We start from the raw sequence: 21,480 nt of genomic DNA, 5'->3' as shown, positions 1-21,480 counted from the left end.
TTCTCAATACCTGTCCACCATCTACAAGGCACAAGTCAGGTGTGTGATGGAATGTTCCCCACTTTCCTGGATACTGCAGCCCCAACAACACTCAAGAAGCTCAACACCATCCAGGACAAAGCAGCCTGCATGATTGGCACCACATTCACAAGTATAGCAGCAGTGTGTGCTTTCTACAAGATGCACTGCAGCAGTTCACCAAAGGTCCTCAGATAACACCTTCCAAACTGGAAGGACAAAGGCAGCAGATATATGGGAACACCAACATCTTCAGTTTCCCCTCCAAACCACTCACCATCCTGACTTGGAAATATATTGCTCTTCTTTGTCGGTCACTGTCACTGGGTCAAAATCCTGGAATTCCCTCCTTAATGTCTTTGTGGGTCAACCCACAGCAGGCAGTTCAAGAAGGCAGCTCACCCAAGGATAGGCAATAAATGTTAGCCAGCCAGCAATGCCCACATCCTACAAATGAATAAAAACAAAAACGAAATCTAGGGCAATAGAGCAGGGTGAAAATCAATGATGGCACTATTCGGAAGGCGCGAGAACTTGAACGCAATGGAAGGATAAGTCTCGAGATGAAGCATCCATTAAGACTGTCAATCAGACATTCAGGCATGACAGTCAATCGTTCAGATGTACCCACCACCCTGTCTTTTCAAGTTGCAAAGGAGGCATTACCGTTGTAAAGCAGCATGGCGCTGTTGGAATCCAGGTCAGTTGCTGCCAACTTCAGGGACAACCACGAGATCATATAAAGATACTGCGCTGTACAAGATGTACATGTTCCCACATGTATATTCGCACAACAGGCTCTTTTGAATTAGCAGAGGCAAGTAAATATCTATATTGTTAACTTTGTGTGAAAGCTACAGGAATTGTATGATTATCAAAATAAATTGATTTACTAACGGAGAGGTGGGGCGATCGGGGTGCAAGAACAAGTTCGAAATTGCCGTCACGCGCTCAATGTGTTTACGTGTGAATTTTCAAAATTTGTACGAAAGACAGGAAACTCCAACTTGGTCAATTCTGTAACAAGAAGGCCTACTAATAAAACATGGAGTGTTCTTATTACAGTTTTCTTGCAACATAACGTGCACACGGGCTGCAGGAAGCGGTATCAACTCTCACAGAAACACAACAGTCACAGATTCCAGCCAGAAACCAACGCCAGTCTTCCTGAAGGATGTAAATCTCGGATCTGCGACTTAGCAAAGGGTGCGCTGTGTCAGAGAGCGCATGTCAGCATCTCCTTGGCCTGTGTGCCGTTCTGTGGCAGTTACACCTCGTAAAGAAACATTGTCAGCGTAATCACCATGGTGTGTGCAAACGGTGTTAACTCCACTTCTAGCTCAAGGAAGGAGTGTACCGGTGCGCGAGTTTGCATGCTGTCAATCTGTGTGTAGCTCGGAGAAGCTCTGGTTGGAACTCATACCGCATTTCACATGATGAGGCCTGGAGGAACGTGATGTTGGCTGTTCAGTTTAAAAAGCTTGCCTTCCGCGAATAACCTGGAGCTGAGTACATTTGCCCTGTTGTGTATTTATTGGGAGCACGTTTATACGAAGCAATGGCATATTTTTATTCCTTATTCAACTTCACAGAAGAAGTAAGCCAACAGAGAAAGACTTGCTAATGTTGAACTAATCACGAGGGCTCGTGTTGAACAGAGACTTGTCTAAAGTAATGTCACTATTAGAAATGCAAGAAAAGCAGATATCGCTTTGGTTATATTACTCAGTACCGGGGATTTTTTTTATATTGAGGTGCGTGTTGTATGAGACACTATTTATGTATAAGTTAATAAGAACATTAATTTTCTGCCCTTTTAAAACGATTGAAAGTGGTTCCCTAATTAAACAGTTAGTGGGTTATTAATGTGCCACATCTCAATATTCATCCGTTCGGCCATAGTACTGTTGCAGGATCAAGAGAACGAGAAAATCGTATTTTATTGTATATACTTTTGGTTTCCATAGAAACCATTTGAGACATAACTGCGTTAGTGTTGGACTGAGGGGTAATATTCCCTCTGAAACACGTGCAGGAACTGGAAACAGTAACCAGCAAGAGGATACATTCAATCTCATTCGCGTCTTTTGTTTTAGTAAACGTTATTGAATTTAAAGGTACCATTATTACTTGTCTTAATAAATGTTGGAAGGCGTGCTGGAGCTTCCAGTCTTCTGCGTTGCAGGGTTGTTATTAACTTACAGTTCTTCATTGCCTTATATACTTACATGAGGCAAATTCCGAATCAACTTCACAGTCCCCTTGTTCATTTATTAATGGCGCCTTCGTTGTGCTTATCAAGATAATGGGAAGGAAGAGTAGGAAATTAAATTCCACCATACATCCAATTACAGAATGTAACATACCAGGATAAGGAGCGGACAGACTTAGATCTACACAAGGTTCAACCCTCCATTTCCCAACTGCACTGTGTGTTGGATGAGACATTGGTGCTAGGCCTGTCAGCCTACTCTAGTGTGTATGCAAAATCAATGAGTTTTTTGCAAGAGAATAACAGTGACTTCTGATGTTTCAGCCAAGATTCCTCTCTCAAATACCTCTACTAAAACAGATCAGTGAATCAATGCGCTTGGCTCCACAATTCGGGTCACACGTTATCCTTTGGGCATCTGAAGCTCGAGAAAGTGAAAAGACACTCTATAAATGCATTTTTTTTTCCAACATATCAGTTTCCCCCAACAGAAACTTCATCTATCAAGCCATCACGAGCAGTTTTGCGCCTGGATTTATCTTCAGAAAGAACCGCCTTTTGCCCGAAGCATCCATAATCTCAAAAGGGACAGTTGTCTCTGTGTGTGTGGCTAGCATCTTGCTAAGTCGCAACACTCGTTACTTCCAGATAGATGACGATTGCTTTTCAAGAACCGACAGATAACGATGTTTTAAAACAGTATCCAATCTCCCGCAAGAGGTGATGGGCGCAAGAGTCATAGAGACGTACAGCAAGGAAACAGACCCTTCGGTCCAACCCGTCCATGCCGACCAGGTATCCCAACCCAATCTAGTGCCACCTGCCAGCACCCGGCCCATATCCCTCCAAACCCTTCCTATTCATATACCCATCCAAATGCCTCTTAAATCCTCCACCACTTCCTCTGGCAGCTCATTCCATACATGTACCACTCTCTGTGTGAAAAAGTTGCCCCTTAGGTCTCTTTTATATCTTTCCCCTCTCACCTTAAACCTTTGCCCTCTAGTAAGTTGAATCTGAGATGTACAGCAGGCGCCACTGTTAATGCTCAGCACACCGGCCCGGCTTATTACAAAGGCCTCTGACTGATGGAGGGATTCTTTCCACTCAGCTCCAGTTAAGCCTGAACAGACAAAAGGAAACCTGTGTGCTGTCTAAATCCCATAGTCCTCTGTGTATTGTTGGGCATTCGGAAACCTTGACTTCTGTCAACTTTGATTAATTCTCTCTGAATGTCATTAAAGCCATCCTATCCAATCCCTCCCCAATCTTCTCTCTTAGTCTCAAATCCCCCTTGAAGCTCAAACCTTTGACGAGGCAGCTTTGGCTCTTTGTCAAGTTTTGTCTGACGAGTCTGGCGTAGAACAGCTTGAGCAGTTTTACTCCATTTCAGTCTATTACATTATGCAAGGGGTTATGATCTTACAATCTGCAATCAGGCAATAGACAATTGCACTGAGGTGGATCACTCGTTTTCTGGATTTCGTGAGGCGTAGCACAATGAGGGACATTCGTCCATTTTTGACATTCAGTTACTAAAAAAATACAGATTAGTAGCGGACACTCCACAGTGCAACACTAATTTATGATCATAAGCCAGTTACTTTTCAAGGTTAACTCCATCAGTTTGTGTGCATCGGGAGCATTGGGAAAGGCTGCTGCCAGTTTTGATGGTGGCATCATTTCCTTTCCTGGGGCAGCTAAGTTTCAGCTACTACCTCTGATAGCAAAATACTCCAGCTGCAAGACAACTGTGTGTTTCGCCCCTTCGCTTTTGTTGCCTGATTCTGTCCATATCATTATGGCTTTGTTTGTGTTTTCACCGACATTGATACTGTCACGCAGGGCACAATTTCAAAATGTGCTGATGAGACAACACTCGGAAGTACTATTAACCATTAAGATGGTAACTTCAGAAGGGAATTCGCAGGTCGGTGGAATGGACAGACCAAATGGCAGATTAATGCAGAGAAGTGTGAAATGATTCATTTTAATGGAAGGATGTGGAGAGACAATATCAAAGAAAAATCGCAATTCTAAAGGAGGTGCAGGAGCAGAGGTATTCTGGGTGCATATGCATATAATCCCCTGGAAGTTGCATGACGGGTGGAGAGCGCGGTTTGTAAAACATACAGCATCCTGGATTTCACCAAAAGTGGCATAGAGTACAAAAGCAAGCTTACAATCAAACCAGCATAAACATACAAGTTCAGTTCCAGCCGTGTCCTGTTCTGAGCACACACTTTAGGTTGTAAAGGTGTTCGGAGGACGGCAAAAAAATCCAGGAGAATGGTCACATGTGCAAAGATTCTGGATCAGTGGTGCTGGAAGAGCACAGCAGTTAAGGCAGCATCCAAGGAGCTTCGAAATCGACGTTTCGGGCAAAAGCCCTTCATCAGGAATAAAGGCCCTTCTCCACGATGAACGGCTTTTGCCCGAAACGTCGATTTCGCTGCTCCTGGGATGCTGCCTGAACTGCTGTGCTCTTCCAGCACCACTAACCCAGGATCTGGTTTCCAGCATCTGCAGTCATTGTTTTTACCACATGTGCAAAGAATTTCAGTTATATGAGAAGATTCAGAGAAACTGAGACTGTTATCCTCGAAGACAAGAAAGTTGACAGAGAATTTGATCGATGTATTTACAAGCAAGAGAAGTCTGCATAAAATGGATAGGGAGAAGCTGTTTTCGTTGGTGGAAGGTTCCAGAATCCAGGGCAAAGGTTTAAGAGCAATGCTAAATGGATCAGTGGCCAACATGGAGGAGTTGTTTTCTTTCCAGGCAACCGGGTGCGGATCACAGATCTGTCAGAAAGTGAGATGGGGCTTTCAAAAAGCTAATTGCATCATTATCTGAACAAGGGGAAAATGCAGCTCCTAGAGAGGAGGGTAGTGGCACTTGGGGAATTGCTCACACACAGAAAAAAAAGCAGACAAGATGGGCCAAAGAACCTCCTGCCTGCAGGCAATCGAAGATTCCAGAAGGCTATTCCACGGTTATCCAGAGGTGTCCTGATCAGAATCAGAAACACTCAGGCCTCCTGAACAATTGGACACACCTTGCCCCATTGATCTAATGTTGCAGAATTTCAGAGACTAATGTCAAGGAGCTGAGATGGTGCAGAAGGGCGATTTCTAAAGTGGAAGGGTTCAAATGACTGATCGGCCGGGAGAGTGGGAATCCAGCAGTCTAAGGTCAGGCACGGCTGTTTTAAAATGTTGTCCACAGGAGGACCTGGACTCATGTAATGGAGGAGCGTAGAATGCGGCTTGAGAGACATGAATATCAGGTCATCTGTCACTGAAGGATGGGAAACTATCGTGTAACAGTGGGCCAGCTCAGAAACCAAACACTGGCTGTCCTTCTTGGACGTAGGTGATAGTTTAGGGTCTGGAGTGGCTCGATGATCTCATACTTGACCCTAGAATTGGGGACGGACTGGGAGAGCTTCTCATATTGGAACCAACTGGTGTGTTGGGAACTGCTGCTTAACCAGCTCGGCCCACCAAGGATACCTGCAGGGTGGCTATGATCCCTGGCTCCTGTTGATTGCAACCGCCTCCCATGAGGATGCTTGTCTGTATTGGGATTGTTTGGGGTAGGAGGAAGCTGTCCCCTTTCACTAATCTCTCCGCACCCCCTGCATCTCGCGGTCAGGTCTGGTCCCAATGGGGAAGTCAGCGTACTACCCCAGAGACACAGGAAATACTTCTGGGTAGTTTGATTGGTTGAACATGTACGTGGGCCAGGTACCCAGCTGAACGTTTGGAAAACAAAAAGTTTGGCTTTTTTTTTCCTTGTTGTTCGTGAGGTTTTCTCCCAGGTGCGATTGAAAGCGGGACCGAAAGTCCCAGGTCCGAATGTGGAACCAGAAACCATTAGACCCCGCGGGCCCTGTCAGAGAAAACTCCGGCTCCACCAGCGATGATTCACTCCCTTTCCACTCCTCGTTCACAGTTGGACTTTGAAGTTTTCCAATTGGCCCCCGCGAGTTAAATTGCGACCGTTCCTCAATCGCTAATGAGGAAGGTGCCCAAATGGAATCTGTTTTCTGAGAGACAGAGAGAAACAGTGCGGTTATGAAAAAGGCCGAGGGGTTAGCCTGAGGGCGCCGCGGTGTGTGTGTGTGAGGGGTGGTGCCGGGTAAGGAGAGGGGAGCGGGGCCTCGCTCACTCCCACTGTGCTCTCCCTCTGCTGCTGACGAGCTTCAATCACGCAGTCTGTACGTCTCCGGCTGTGGGCGAGCTCCATGCTCAGCATCGGGGGCACGTACTGAGCAACGTGATTCTCCAGCTCCGCTAAATATCTACTCTTCCCCCATCCCGACCCTCTCTCTCTCTCCGCCCTCCCCCCGCCCTCCCAGCAGCAGCAGCACCCAGCGAAGGGGCCGGCTGTGGAAGATTGTTCCTCTCTCTCTCTCCCTCTCTCTCCTGCGCGGTGACATCTTCACAGCCTCCTTTAAGCCCGGATCGAGCGGTGAAGCAGCGTCTCTCTCTGCACGTCCAGAACTTCTTGTTTCAGTGATTTGGTGTGTGTGTGTTTGGCTGTGCGGATCCAGCCCTCTCTCTCTGTGCTACGAGAGAGGAGGGGCAGACGGCTACTTGGAGCCGAGTCCACCCCCCCTCCCACGGAAACAGGTTCCAGCCTGATGTGGAGCTGCTGAAATCCGATAGACACAGGAGTTTGCTGTTTGATTTTTTACTGCCTGCTGCTGATCTTGGCACAAGGATGGATGTGGCTGAGCGGTGACCGAGAGGCTTTTGTTAATCGTTCTCCAGGGAGCTTGGCGTGAGTTACTTGGACAGCTCTTCTCCCTCCCACCCCCCCCCCCCCAACCCCTTTGGGCAGCAGCAAAAAGCCCCCGTTTTCCCCGGACGGACCGCTTTCCAATGGCTTTGCTCTCAGCTCTGACCGGGCTCCCGGAGCCTTGAACCGCCGACGCCTGCCAGCCCGTGCTGCCCAGAGCAGGCGATCAGTGGGAGCTGGTGTGGCCGTCTTCCTGCGCTCGCCCACCCCCGCGGGACTGGCAGAGGGGGCATCGCTAACGGAGGACCCCCGTACCCAGAGCGAGCTGACAGAACGGATATGTTCAGAGCAACGTGAAGATGGATTTTGCTTGTCTGCTGCTGTGGCTACTGACACTCGCACTGGAAAGCGTATCGGGTCAGGGGGTTTACGGTGAGTTTGCAAACGGGAGCGATTTCCCCCTTTCTGGGGATGGGTACCAAATTGTCCTCCTTTAACTGTAAGCCGGAGGCGTTTTTCTCAACACTTGCAGCAATTTAGCGCCGCGTTGAGCCAGTAAGTGAGCCGGTAGCACTGGCCTGAAAGCTCTGTCTGTGTTTTCCCTTCCAGCAGGTAGAATTCCGTTTGATGTGTTGGTTTGCACTGAGTCACTTCATTGTGGTAAATGCAAACACGGATCTTCAAATGGCAAAGTACTGAAACCGCGGCGCTTAATCGCCGGCCCGTTAAAGTGGAGCTCCGATAAAGCGCTTTCAAGGCGATCAGAGCAGCTGTGGAATATGTGCACTGTCTCACTCAGACACACTGGATGTGACCAGGGTTGTGCAGTGGGAACACTTGTATCTGAGGATATATGAAACTGAATTGTGTCCATGCAGATAGAGCGTGTGTCTCTGTGTGTGTGTCTGTCTGTGTGTGTGTCTGTGTGTGTGTGTGTCTGTGTGTGTCTGTCTGTGTGTGTGTCTCTGTGTGTCTGTGTGTGTCTCTGTGTGTGTCTGTCTGTGTGTGTGTCTGTCTGTGTGTGTCTCTGTGTGTGTGTGTCTGTCTGTCTGTGTGTCTGTGTGTGTGTGTCTGTGTGTGTGTGTAATAGCCACTTGCACCTCATTATCTCCAAGGGGGATTTCAAACTTGAGAATCTGAGCCCCCAAACCGACAGGAGGCACGGAGGAGTGCTTACTGGTCAAGGTGCTCTTTTCTGGTCGATTCGCGGGGTTTAAGCGCCAAGTTTCCAAAGTGTGGAAAATTCTTTTTTGGAAAAAAAAAGGAAACTGACACCAAACTAAAAGTGCGGGGCAACGAGACATTCTGATCTCGAGCTTGCTTGAAAAGTGCAATAATCTCAAGCTCCCTCCCTCCCACCGAGAGCGGGTCACTGTTAAACACCAATAACCTCCCCATTATTTACTCCCATCGCACTTTGTGCCAACTGGATTGAGGGACTTTGTGCAAATAAAACCGACATAGATTTTTTTTGCTAAGGATAGTGAAGGGAAGTAATTTCTTCCCTGGCAGGAAAGCATTGCCAAAGAGAGACAGAGAGGCCTCGGTAACTGCTACATTCAGCGATTCATTCTCAAGGAGAGTTGTTGCATTCTTAAACTTTGAAATGAGAAAGATTTGAAAAAGCGATGCCATTTGTTTCATGGAATTTAATTATCTTTACCCCCCCCACTCCCACTTCCCATCCCTCCAAACGGAGGCCGTGAAATGGAGGTGTCGCCTTGACAGTCAACATATTGTCTCCTGCTGCAGATCCTGCATGTCTAATATTTAACATTAGATAATGTTTAACCCTACACTGGGCAATGGATGCGACAGCGATGGCATCAGCCAGGCTCCAAGTGAGTCGACCACAGGCTTGTTTTGTTTTTGATTCCGAAAGCAGGGGGTTAAAAGGAAGGTGGTTCGCCGAGCGGAAATGCGAGTATATTCACCCAAGCCGATTCTGCAGCCGGCATGTTAACAATTGCGCGGAACCTGTGCTGAATAGCCAGATGGATGTCGGGGAATTGGTTCCGATATGGATGGTTGCAGAGGTCCCATTGTGAAGCGATCAATGGGCTCGGCTGACTCACCCATTAGTCCCTTGGACCCCATCCCCTCCACCACCACCCCCACCCCCCCCCCTCCACCCCCCCCCCTCCCCCTCCCCCGCTCCTCATCACCACCACCACCACTCCTCCGAGTTCAATCCCTTGTCAAAAACAAATTGTCGGGCGCCCTTCCTACCGACGGCGCTGTAAATTTGCTCAATGAGACGGTGGATTTTAACATCCGAACCTTCCAGGTTCTGGCCAGTCACCAACTGCTGGCACGCGTGAGTTCAGCAGCGAGCTGTCAGTAGTTATGTTAATTTCACGAGTGAAACTGACAGGCCTGTCCCCTGGTGATCAATCACTATTGCAGGATTCGAGGGAAATCAAATTATTCGCAACACTTGTAAATGTCAGTTTCTGTTGTGTGCCCGCACCCCACTCCCACCCCATGCAACATAAGTAGCTAAACACACCGTATTATAATGTTAAAAATAATCCGTGAAATGATTAATAGCGAAGTAATTGGCTGTCTAAGTCTTGCAGGTTTCCCGTAGACCCCCTTGCTTTGTGACTGACTGCCAAAAATGCCCGGATCGGGAGTCGTAAGCACAAGTGATTTGTACAAGAGAGCAGAGTGCTGAACTTGTTTATACAGAGAGAAATATTCAATGTAGAGCAGTTCAGATGTTGGTACATGTACGGATTATTCTAGATGCAGAAGTGAGAATCGTTTTTGTTAAGGCCAGCGGCTTCTCTACTTGGATCGTAGATCGAATATATTAAAGACGAAGGCGGTCAGTTAAAGTGACAATTCCGCATTACTAAAATTATCAGGATCAGAATTTACTGTCAGTGGGCGTTGGAAAACAGATAATTCGGCTACTGTTAATCTTATCTGTTCTAAAACAAAGCCAAAACAAAATTTAAATTTATCAGCCATACAACCAGGGCTGTATTTTTTTGTTTCAGCTCAAGTAACTCATCTATTGGAAATTTGCTTTGCTTTTATGGAAATTGACTCTGCCCACAAATTGCATATACTTAGTGGCAGGATTCTGAAATTGGTCACTGCCTAAACCCCCTGCAAGATCGACAAAGTCAGTCCAGTTGGAAGCGTATATTCCACTAAAATGAGTTACGAATTCAAGCGAGCAACTGGACTGATTGAATCAGGGGCAACCTCATAGTTTTGCTTCTGGATAACTTTTAGAGATGCTCATCCTTCTTTCATCCACCAAACTGATTCATTTTCAATGACTGTTTACAATATTGCAATATTTCAGTGCAGTTTATGCATTTGTAGTAGGAATACAAAGAATGAGTCCAAACTTTGAATTTTATTTTGCTTTAAAAAGTACAAAGAGAGGAAGAGACAGACATTCATTCCAACTGCTGTAACCCATATTTGACATTCTATTTTTAGTTAACAGCTGGAAGTGGAGGTATTTAAAATAGTTAATTGTACAGGAAAGATGATTGTGATGAATTAACATAAAATTTAATATGTAGGACAAAGGCTAAAAGTTCAGACTAATAAAAGATGAATATAAATGTTTGCATTTCACGAAGTTCAGCACAAACCTGAAGTTAAGGTTCAGTAGCAATGACAAAAAAAATCTCACATTTCTTTCTAAACCAATTAGATGCTGTAATAGGAGGAGTTGAAGATTTTTGTGGATTGCCATAAATTACATTGAATTGCTGGCCATGACATAGAATTACTGCAATCCATTCAGGCTTTTGTGCTCGACATGAACCATCTACACTTCATTATCTATCTCCTTCCGCATACTCTTTGGTTCTTTTTTCTATTTAGTTTTAAAATCTGATGGAAAATGATGGACCTAATCTCAAAATTAAAGTTCTAAATTGGAGGAAGACCAATTTTGATGGTATTAGGCAAGAACTTCCAGGAGTTGGTTGGGCCAGGTAATTCGGAGGTAAAGGGATGGCTGGAAAATGGGAAGCGTTCAAAAATGAGATAACAAAGGTCTAGAGACAATATGTTCTTGTTAGGGTGAAGGGTAAGGCTGGTAGGTGTAGGGAATGCTGGATGACTAGAGAAATTATGGTTTTGATCAAAAAAGCAGCAAATGTCAGGTATAGACACCAGGGATCGAGCGAGTCCCTAGAAAAGTATAAAGGTAGTTATACTTAAGGGGGAAATCAGGAGGGCAAAAAGGTGACATGAGATAGCTTTGGCAAGTAGGGTTAAGGAGAATTCAAAAGGATTGTACAAATACACTAAGGACAAAAGAGTAACAAAGGAGAGAATAGGTCTCCTTAAATATCAGCAAGGTTGCTTTTTTGAGGAAATACAGGAGATGAAGGACATACTGAATGAGTATTTTGCATCAGTGTTTACAATGGAAAAGGTACCGAAGCTAGAGAACTTGGGGAAATAAATAGCAAGATCTTGAAAAGTGTCCAGATTACAGAGGAAGAGGTGCTGGATGTCCTAAAATGCTTTTATGCACCTTTATGCATTTTAATCTCCGGGATCTGATCAACTGTAACCTAGAACTTTGTTGGAAGATGGGCAAGTGATTGCTGGGCACCTTGCTGAGATTTTTGTATCGTTGCTAGCCACAAGTAAGATGCTGGAAGATTGGAGGTGGCTAATATGGTACCATTTTTTTAAAAAGTGGTAAGGAAGTGCCAGGGAAAACTGAGGAGCCTGACATCGTTGGTGGGCAAGTTATTGGAGGAGATTCTGAGGGATAGGATTTACATGTATTTGGAAAGACAAGGGCTGATTAGGGATAGTGCATGGCTTTGTGCATGGGAAATCATATCTCACTAACATAAATTTTTTGAAGAAATAACAAAGAGGATTGTTTAAGGCAGAGTGGTGGACGTGATCTATATGAACTTCAGTAAGGTGTTCGACAAGGTTCGCAAGGTCAACTGGTTAACAAGGTTATATCACATGGAATACAGGGAATACTAGCCAATTAGACCACGAGAACTGGCTCATAGGTTGAAGAACCAGGGCAGTAGTGGTGGGTTGCTTTTTGAACTGGAAGTTTGTGACCAGTGGTATGCCACAAGAATCGGTGCTGGGTTCATTATTTTTTGGCTTTTATATAAATAATTTGGATGTGAATATAGGAAGTATGGTTAGTAATTTTGTAGATAACACCGAAATTGGTGGTGTAGAGGACAGTGAAAAGATTTACCTCAGAATACAACAGGATCTTGATCAGATGGGACAATGCACTGAGGAGTGGCAAGTGGAGTATAATTTAGATAAATGAGAGGTGCTACATTTTGGAAAGGCAAATCAGGGCAAGACTTATATATACTTAATGGTAAGGTCCTGGGGAATGTTGCCGAACAAAGAGACCTGAGGTCCTTAAAAGTGGAGTCACAGATAGATAGGATAGTGAAGAAGGGGTTTGGTATGCTTGCCTTTATTTGTCAGTGCAAAGAGTACAGGAGTTGGGAGATCATGTTGCGGCTGTACAAGGCATTAGTTAGGCCACTTTTGGAATACCGTGTTCAGTTCTGGTCTCTCTGATATGGGAAAGATGTCATGAAACTTGAAAGGGTTCTGAAAATATTTACATGGATGTGCCAGGGTACATGTTTTTGAACTGTAGGGAAAAACTGAATAGGCTGGAGCTGTTTTCAGTGGAACATTGGATGCTGAGGGATGACCTTATAAAGGTTTATAAAATCACGAGGGGCATGGCTAAGGTGAATAGCCAAGGTCTTTCCCCCAGAATAGGGAGTACAAAATTAAAGCACATAGGTTTAAGGTGAAAGGGGAAAAATTTAAAAGAGACCTTAGGGCAACTTGTTCACACAGAGGGTAGTGCGTGTATAGAATGAGCTGCCAGAGGAAGAGGTGGAGGCTGGTACAATTACAATGTTTAAAAGGTATCTGAATGAGTACAAGTGAGAAGGTTTTAAATGGATTTGGGCCAAATGCTGGCAAATGGGACTACATTAATTAAAGATATCTGGTCAGCATGGATGAGTTGGACCGAGAGATCTGTTTCTGTGCTGTACATCTCTATAACTCTATGATTCAAGGCCCATCTAGCTTGCCCTTGATTTTCTCTGTATTATCTGTCACAATAAAAAAGTTTTTCTTCTCATTTATGGTATATGTGCATTGCTGGCTGGGTCACCACCTGTTGTCCATCCTGAATTGTCCAGAGGCACAGACACTAGATTACTTTTCAAGGTCAGAAAAATTGTGCAGCAGTAGTTATAAACTGAATATGCCATTAAAAACCCACCTCATTTAACATGGTATAACTTTTAGAAGGGTTTTTACTGATTAGCTCAGTGATATTTAACTGAACATAACTGTGGGGACTTCAACCCTATGGAAAAGCATAGAATCACTGACAGTTTTGGATTGCCATATTTAACTGCACTTTTGCAGACTCCAGAAATTATTGTCAATTTCAGTGATGTAATGATGATGAACACCATCATTACTGTCATCAATACTATCACAAAATCCAGACGAATATATGCAATAATTTGAGTGAGTCTGTTTTGCAGAGGTTAGTTGTGGATTTAATTTATCCAAATGTTATTCAGTATCATAAATGGGAAATTCAATTAATTGAACAATTTATTGTTCCTTCATTATATTGAAGCTATTGATGCCATTGAAGCTCCAATATAATCCCTTGTAAATGCCACTATCTATAGAAGGTCGTGAAAATTTCTGTGTAGAAAGACATCATCTCACTCACTGTGATTGTACTCATGAGAGTTCTATATTGAAACTAATCATTCCAACTCCATTTCTACAACTGGATTTCAAGTTATAAATGAACAGAAGAACTTCCATTTAAGTAGCTTTATGCAAATCATATGCCCCGTACATTAATTGCAAGGGAAATTATTTGATATCTTTCTGTTGCAGCTTAGCAAAATACAGCCAAAGATTTTTCACGTATCAACATTTTAATGACTACATAATCTCATTTACTGATTGTTGCTGTTTCGATGGATCAAGTCCATAGGAAGTGAAAGTGAGGGTGGACCTTGATTTTAATGCATCTATGGTAATACAACACTTCATCAGTATTGTAGTGAAGTGTTTACTTAGATTATGGCTGAAATCTTACAGACCTTGCTTATAGGCTGGAAGGAGGGAGGCTCCAATGGTACAGAATACAGACAGCGTGCCACATACCACCCATCCATCTTTCCTTCCATTGTATAAGCGGGTAATAGAGTTGTCATGTGGCTCACCCACCTTTGGGCCAGTTGAGGCCCTTAGGTGACCAAATAATAGCCACTTCAGTGCTTTATTCCACCTCCACCACTAATTTATCTGTGGCCTGGGTAGACCCTACTGAGTGAGCAGGGGTCAGGCAATGAAGTGGGGGCTAACTTTCTTTTGGAATCCCTGTGCCCATTTGAGATAACCCCGTTTAGTCCTTCCCCATTCTCTCAAACCTAGACACTAGCCCCTTATCCTGTTGCTGTGACCTGAAACTAGGCTACACCGATACCCTGTACTTGCACAAATTCTGGTCTCCATTATCTCCTTGACTGCTGCAACCTGGTGCTGCTGGGACTGTAAACCTGCCAGCTCATTAGATTGACTGGCAGCTGTCTAAGAAGGGTCTTCATCCCAAGTGGAATTGGAAGTTTCACCCTTAGATAAATGTCCATCATCCTGCTGAACAATAAATATCAGCAGGGAAGTCAGCATAGCATTCCCTCATGGTTGGAATGGGGAGGAAGGGAGAAATGGAAGGTGGTTCGCTGTGTCCTAAAAGTCCAGGTTTATGTAGTTAAGTCTACTTGAACTTCCAACTAACTGATTGAAGTAAGAACACTTCACTGAGCCAGAGCCATTGAAAATATACACTTTTCAGGCATATTAATAAGGAATAGGGTACCATGAATTTGTAATGTTTTATTACAGCAGCATTAAACAGGGGTAAGAGGCAAAAGAAATCATAAGAAAAGAATGTGAAAACTTGTAATTTATGTAGAGAGATTAAGAAAAATTAAAAAGAGGAATGAATTAATGTTTTTCCCCTTTAACTGATTTATAATATTTATACATTAAATAAGTAAATGTACCACTGCCCAGAATGACAAAATGATATAGGAGAAGGCTTTTCACCCCATCATATCTGTGTTGGTATATCATGTTTGGTAGATATAGCTGTTTAATTCTATTTTTTAAATATTTTGTCCATTATAATTCCCTTTTGAATGTTTGTGAATCTAGTTCCTTTCACCTTTTCAAACAATGTATTCCATTTCACAATATTCCAATTTGTAATAGCAGAAGTTTCCCCATACCACCTCTGTTTACTTTGCCAGTCACCTTTAATTTATACCTCCCTGTTGTTCCTGTCCCTTTACTACTGGAAGCAGTTTCTTTGGATTTACTCATCAGAATCTTGAATGATTTTGCACCTCTTTATCAAGTCTCCTTTCAATTTTCTCAGCTCATATAAACACAACACTCATGTCTCCAGTCTCTCCATGTTCCTGAAATCTTTCATCCCTGGTACCATTTATGTCAATCTCCCTTAACATTCTAGATAAAAACAATGACTGCAGATGCTGGAAACCAGATTCTGGATTAATGGTTCTGGAAAAGCGCAGCAGTTCAGGCAGCAACCAAGGAGTAGTAAAATCGACGTTTCGGGCAAAAGCCCTTCATCAGGAATACAGCCTTAACATCCTTCCTAAAGAGTAGTGCACAGGATTGAACACAATACTCCAATTGAATCCTGACTGGTGTTTTATAAAGGTTTAATATAACTTACCTACTTATGTACTTTGTGACTTTGTTAATAAAGCCAAGGATCCCATCTGTTTTGTAACACACTTCTCATCTGATCCCAACACATTTGAGGATTTGTCTACTTACACTTTCAGCTTTCGCTTTTCTTGCAGCATGTCAAAAATTGTATTAATTCATTCATAGTGCTTGTTCTTGCTTTTCCTACCAAAATATTATCTGCATTAAATGTAATTTCACATCCATTTGCCTATTTCATCTGTCTATGTCTTTTCAAATGTTTATTACATTTCCAAGTCATCATCTTAAATATCTAAAAATTATACCTTTAACACCCAATTCCTGGTCATCTATATAAATAAAAAAAGAACAATGAGCTTACTACAGTTGCTGGGAAAAACCACAGTATAGTTCCTTCCAAAGTGAGAAGCAACTGTTCATTACTACACACTGATTTTTTTGACCCTTGGCCAACTTTGTAACCAAGCTGCCACTGCATCTATTTTGCATTCAATTCTTGTTTTCACACTGACTGTATTTTATGTTGTCTTACCTGCAATTGTTATTGAGGTAGTGGTATGCAAACACATTGATCAATAATTGGAGTGCAGACACTGTAAACACACTCTTGTAGTTATTCTGGCATCAATGTGGATCGCATACTCAACGAATGAGTTCCAAATTGAATTTCTAATTGATACAGAGTTTTGGCAGTTAAACACATACTATTCAGGTTTTGAATGCATCATCCAAGCTGTGGTTGAAAGCTACTATTATGTATCACCATAATCTCATGTTCACCTTTTGCGTAAATGTTTGATGAAGTATTTATTCCATTTATCTTGAATGTGGTAGGATACACAAAGAAGAGTAGCATAACCTGCATGGGTTGGCAGAGAAATAAATTTGATGTTCTGATTGGTGGAACCACTCATCAATAGGGTTTTAAATAGCAACTGAAAACACTGAAGAAATTCAGGCGGTCTGGCAGCGTCTGAAGAGAGAGAAGCAGAATTAATATTTTGAGTCATATTGGATTCAAAATATTAACTCTATTTCTGTCTTCACAATTACTGTAAAGTTTAAAAGGAACTTTCTGTTTTTATTTCAGCATCCACTGTACTTTGGTTTTTATTTCAGTAAGGTTTGTTATGTATTACTCTGTGGTCAGCAGAATGGTTGCACTACTTTACTCACTGTCAATTGCTTGGTGAGAATTAAAATCCAAATCATCCCCTTATCTTTCTTCCATGCCCATGATGTTCTTACCCAACAAGAATCTAAATCTTGAAAATTCCATTTGTCTGTGCACTCACAGCCTCTTGGGAGCAAGGAGACTTCCAGATTTCCATTACTTCGTACAGGGCAAAGCATGCTTTCCAGCTTCATTCTGATCAGCACTAGCTTAAGATTTTATTCTCTTGATCCTCTACTAACAGTTATTCTTTGTTCACTCTGCATTACTATTTATTATTTTAAGCAAATCTATTATAGATCACATCTCAACCTTCTAATCTGAGAGAATTCGAAGCCAAATATATGCAATCTGGCCTTGTTTGTTGATTCTTTTAAGTTCTAGTATTATTACGCTACATCATTTACAAGGCCAACATATCTTTACTGAAGTTTAGTGGACAAACCTGAATGCATTGTTACAGATTACTGGAAACACACACACACACATAGAATATTACAGCGCAGTACAGGCCCTTCAGCCTTTGATGTTGCACTGACCTGTGTAACCAATCTGAAGCTCACACTATTCCATTATCATCCATATGTTTATTCCATGACTATTTCAATGCCCTTAGAGTTGGTGAGTCTACGACTGTTGCAGGCAGGGCATTCCACACCCTTACTACTCTCTTGAGTAAAGAACCTACCTCTGACATCTGTCCTATGTCTATCACCCCTCAGTTTAAAGCCGTGTCCCCTCGTGACAGCCATCTCCAATCAAGGAAAAGAGTCTTTTACTGTCCACCCTATCTAATCCTCTGATCATCTTGTATGTCTCTATTAAGTCACCTCTCAACCTTCTCACTCTAACAAAAAAGCCTCGAGTCCCTCAGGCTTTCCTCATAAGACCTTCCCACCATACTAGGCAACATCCTAGTAAATCTCCTCTGCACCCATTCCAATGCTTCCACATCCTTCCTATAATGCAGTAACCAGAACTGTATGCAATACTCTAAGTGCGGCCGCGCCAGAATTTTGTACAGCTGCAACACGACTTCCTGGTTCTGAAACTAAATCCGTCTTCCAACAAAACCTAACACACTGTGTGCCTTCTTAACAACCATATCAACCTGGGTGGCAACTTTCAGAGATCTACGTACATGGACACCAAGATCTCTCTGTTCATTCACACTACCAAGAATCTTATCATTAGCCCAGTACTGTGTATTCCTGTTAATCCATCCAAAGTGAATCACCTCACACTTTTCCACATTAAACTCCATTTGCCACCTCTCAGCCCAGTTCTGCAGCTTAGCTATGTCCTTCTGTAACCTGCAACATCCTTCAGCACTGTCCATAACTCCACCAACCTTAGTATCATCTGCAAATTAACTAACCCATCCTTCTATGCCCTTATCCAGGTCACTTATAAAAATGACAAACAGCAATGGCCCCAAAACAGATCCTTGTGGTACCCCATAGTAACTGAACTCCAGGATAAACATTTTCCATCAACCACCACCCTCTGCCTTCTTTCAGCTAGCCAATTTTTGATCCAAACCATTAAATCTTCCTCAATCCCATGCCTCTGTATTTTCTGCAAGAGCCTACCATGGGGAACGTTATCAAATCATATACACCACATCAACCACTTTACCCTCATCCACCTGTTTGCTCCCCTTCTCAATGAAATCAATAAGGTTTGTGAGGCACAACCTATCCTTCACAAAACCGTGTTGACTATCCCTAATCAAATCATTTCTTTCAAGATGATTATAAATCCTACTTCTTATAATCCTTTCCAACACTTTACCCACAACCGAACTAAGGCTTACTGGTCTATAATTACCAGGATTTTCTCAACTCCTTGAACGAGGGGACAACATTTGCTATCCTCCTGTCTTCTGGGAGTATTTCTGTAGATTGGGTGCTGGGTTCTGTTTTAAAAACATGGGTAGTCAGAATGAAGAAAACTTTCAAAGATGCAAGTCTCTGTCTTGGTTGGAATATTTGGAAACCTGGTAAAGTTTCAACACCTTGGTATTTTGATTAGTTTTTAAATCCTGAGAAGCTAAACTATGACCACTAACCAGAATTAGCCTAATTTTCATACAAGCCCAATGTTTACCTATATGATCTTCCATTACACACTCTGTGGTTGTGAAGAATTCAATGCCCGTAACATGAAACCTGATGAACTATGAGAATTCATCAAATTCTATCTTTTTTTTTGACCATTAGCCAATAAAGGCAATTGTGTTTTCTTTCCCCATTTGCAAATATCATCCCTGTAGAGTTTGTATTTTGTATTGTGTGAGTGAATTTGTGCTGGGATGAAAAAGGAATATAGTGCTAATTCTAGATTATAATTTAGTTGTTAACCAATTTTGCCACTTGCTTTTTGCCAATGAGAATTGGTTTATTAAAAAAAACAGATTATTTTTGAGTGGCTTAAAGAATCCTAGTGAAAGGTTTTGTTTTGTTTCCATAGCAGGACCAAAATCACCTTTTTAGTAATTAATGGATTGAAAATACTTACATGATTGTTGTGATTCATGATGCATTGGGGCATGATTACCATCACATTTCTCTTGTCTCAGTTGTAACAAGATATAATCTGATAAAGCTTTATCCAACTGAAGCATTTGTTCCTCTGTGTTATATTCTAATTCCCAAAAGCCAACATTCCATCTTCAATAAATTTTTTCACTTGTATACAATTTTGGGTGCATGGACACTTAAATCCCATTGCTCCTCCAAAGTGACTACACTGCCATTCGGTGAATATGCTGATTTTTGTCTTTCGTAGCATGCAAGTCACTGACCTCACATCCTCCATTGAATTCCATCTGTCATTGTTTTATACTCTCTCTATATTCATTTTAAATTCTAGGTCATATCAACATAGCTTCTTCAATCAAACTAATGAAAAGTCAACCGAAAACAGGGATCTACCACTCTCTATTCCTTCATCCATAACAATGATATATAGGATGAAAATATGAAGTCAAACTGCATGTACCTAGGAAACATCACTTGCCACGTTGTGTTGATCTAAAAATGAATCCTTGATCTCTATTCTTTGCCTCACTTGTCCTTATTTTTGGTTTGCCAATGTGTATCATGATGTCACATCTAATTTTGTGATTTTAATCATTTTTACTAATAGCCTTTTGCATCCAGTCTTATCAAATATCTTCTGGACATCCATTTAGATAATATCAGCAAACACTTACACAAAAATGAAACACTGCAGATGCAAGGTCATCGGCTCTGATAAAATTGGAAGAGAATGGGTTCATGATAGTTACATGCCTGGTTTTGGATTTTTGTACTTTAACTTTTAATATAATCCTAACCACCCATCTGTGGAGTTTAGATTTAGATTCTTATGTGTTGGATTTTCTCTACATCATGAATTCAGGTGAATTGGCCATGCTAAATTGCCCGTAGTGTTAGGCAAGGGAAAAATGTAGGGGTATGGGTGGGTTGCGCTTCGGCGGGGCGGTGTGGACTTGTTGGGCCGAAGGGCCTGTTTCCACACTGTAAGTAATCTAATCTAATCTAATGAAGATTCCATAGCGACATGGCGTATGGGACCTGGATACTCAAAACCCAAATTGAACAGGGTCATTTCAAATGAATTCAGCATTCAAATAGATCCTTTTTGGCTGATCCATGGGCATTAGCCTGTGATATGGTCATCACAAAGTGGTGGAGGAAACAAAAATGTTCTTGAAGGACAGATAAGGTTTGTTTAATGGTCAAGATGGTTGCAAATAAGGACACTTCAGCCAGAGCTGCTCTGCTTCACCTGTTCTTTTGTCTTGTTTTTTTCTTTCCTCTTTTCGAAAGTGTTTTTTTAAAAACTTTTAACTTAAACTTACTTCAAGGGGACTGAAGGAGGCAACTGCCAGACCAGAGGCTGTCGCAGGGAGGCGAGTCCCAGACCAGAGGCCGGCATGAGTGTCAACAAGGAGCGTATAATTACTGCATTATTAATTATTGCATTTATTTCCTTTAATACTCTGGGATGAAAATCATCAATCACTTGAGATACATTTATCTTAAATCCCATTTATATTTTCATTTTTAACATATGTGAAACGCACTGTACCTCTCCTTAATTCATTACTATTTTACTATTTGGTAGTGTGTCCATTTCCTCTACAGTGAAGATGGAGACAGAGTATACTTAGGATTCCATAGAAGGTTTCAAAAGAGAGCTCAATATATATTTGAAAGTGATGAATTTAGAGGGCTATGGAAATAAGGATGGAGAATGCGACTAGTTGGGTAGGTCCATTAGGAGTCAGTACAGAAACAATGGGTTGAATGGTTTTCTTCTATAAAATTCTATGATTCTATGGTTAACAGACTTAAGGGAACTGCAGCGAACTTGTTATTGCATGATTTTAAATCTGGTAATAACCATAGCTATTAATTTTGTTCTGTCAATCATACAGCCATCTATCCTATCTGCTCATGTCCTTGTTGCTCTTACTAGAAGGATTTGAAACTTTCCAAAACACAATTCAGTTGCCAGACATAATAGA

The 21,480-nt window shown here is 42.3% G+C and overlaps 1 protein-coding gene across 6 annotated transcripts in view; it reads left to right on the top strand.

The window, feature by feature from the left end:
* The first annotated feature begins 6,611 nt into the window (after positions 1-6,611).
* Positions 6,612-21,480, top strand: part of mdga2a (MAM domain containing glycosylphosphatidylinositol anchor 2a) — a 932,327-nt gene continuing 917,458 nt past the window's right edge. For all 6 annotated transcript variants that reach the window (XM_043697342.1, XM_043697346.1, XM_043697340.1 and 3 more), the window contains exon 1: positions 6,612-7,408. In XM_043697342.1, the coding sequence (XP_043553277.1) occupies positions 7,336-7,408 (73 nt within the window). In that variant the 5' untranslated portion in view covers positions 6,612-7,335. The remainder of the gene's footprint in view (positions 7,409-21,480) is intronic.

This window comes from Chiloscyllium plagiosum, chromosome 10 (genome assembly GCF_004010195.1).
Source record: "Chiloscyllium plagiosum isolate BGI_BamShark_2017 chromosome 10, ASM401019v2, whole genome shotgun sequence".
Classification (NCBI taxonomy): domain Eukaryota; kingdom Metazoa; phylum Chordata; class Chondrichthyes; order Orectolobiformes; family Hemiscylliidae; genus Chiloscyllium; species Chiloscyllium plagiosum.
This window is presented reverse-complemented; position numbering and strand designations above follow the sequence as displayed.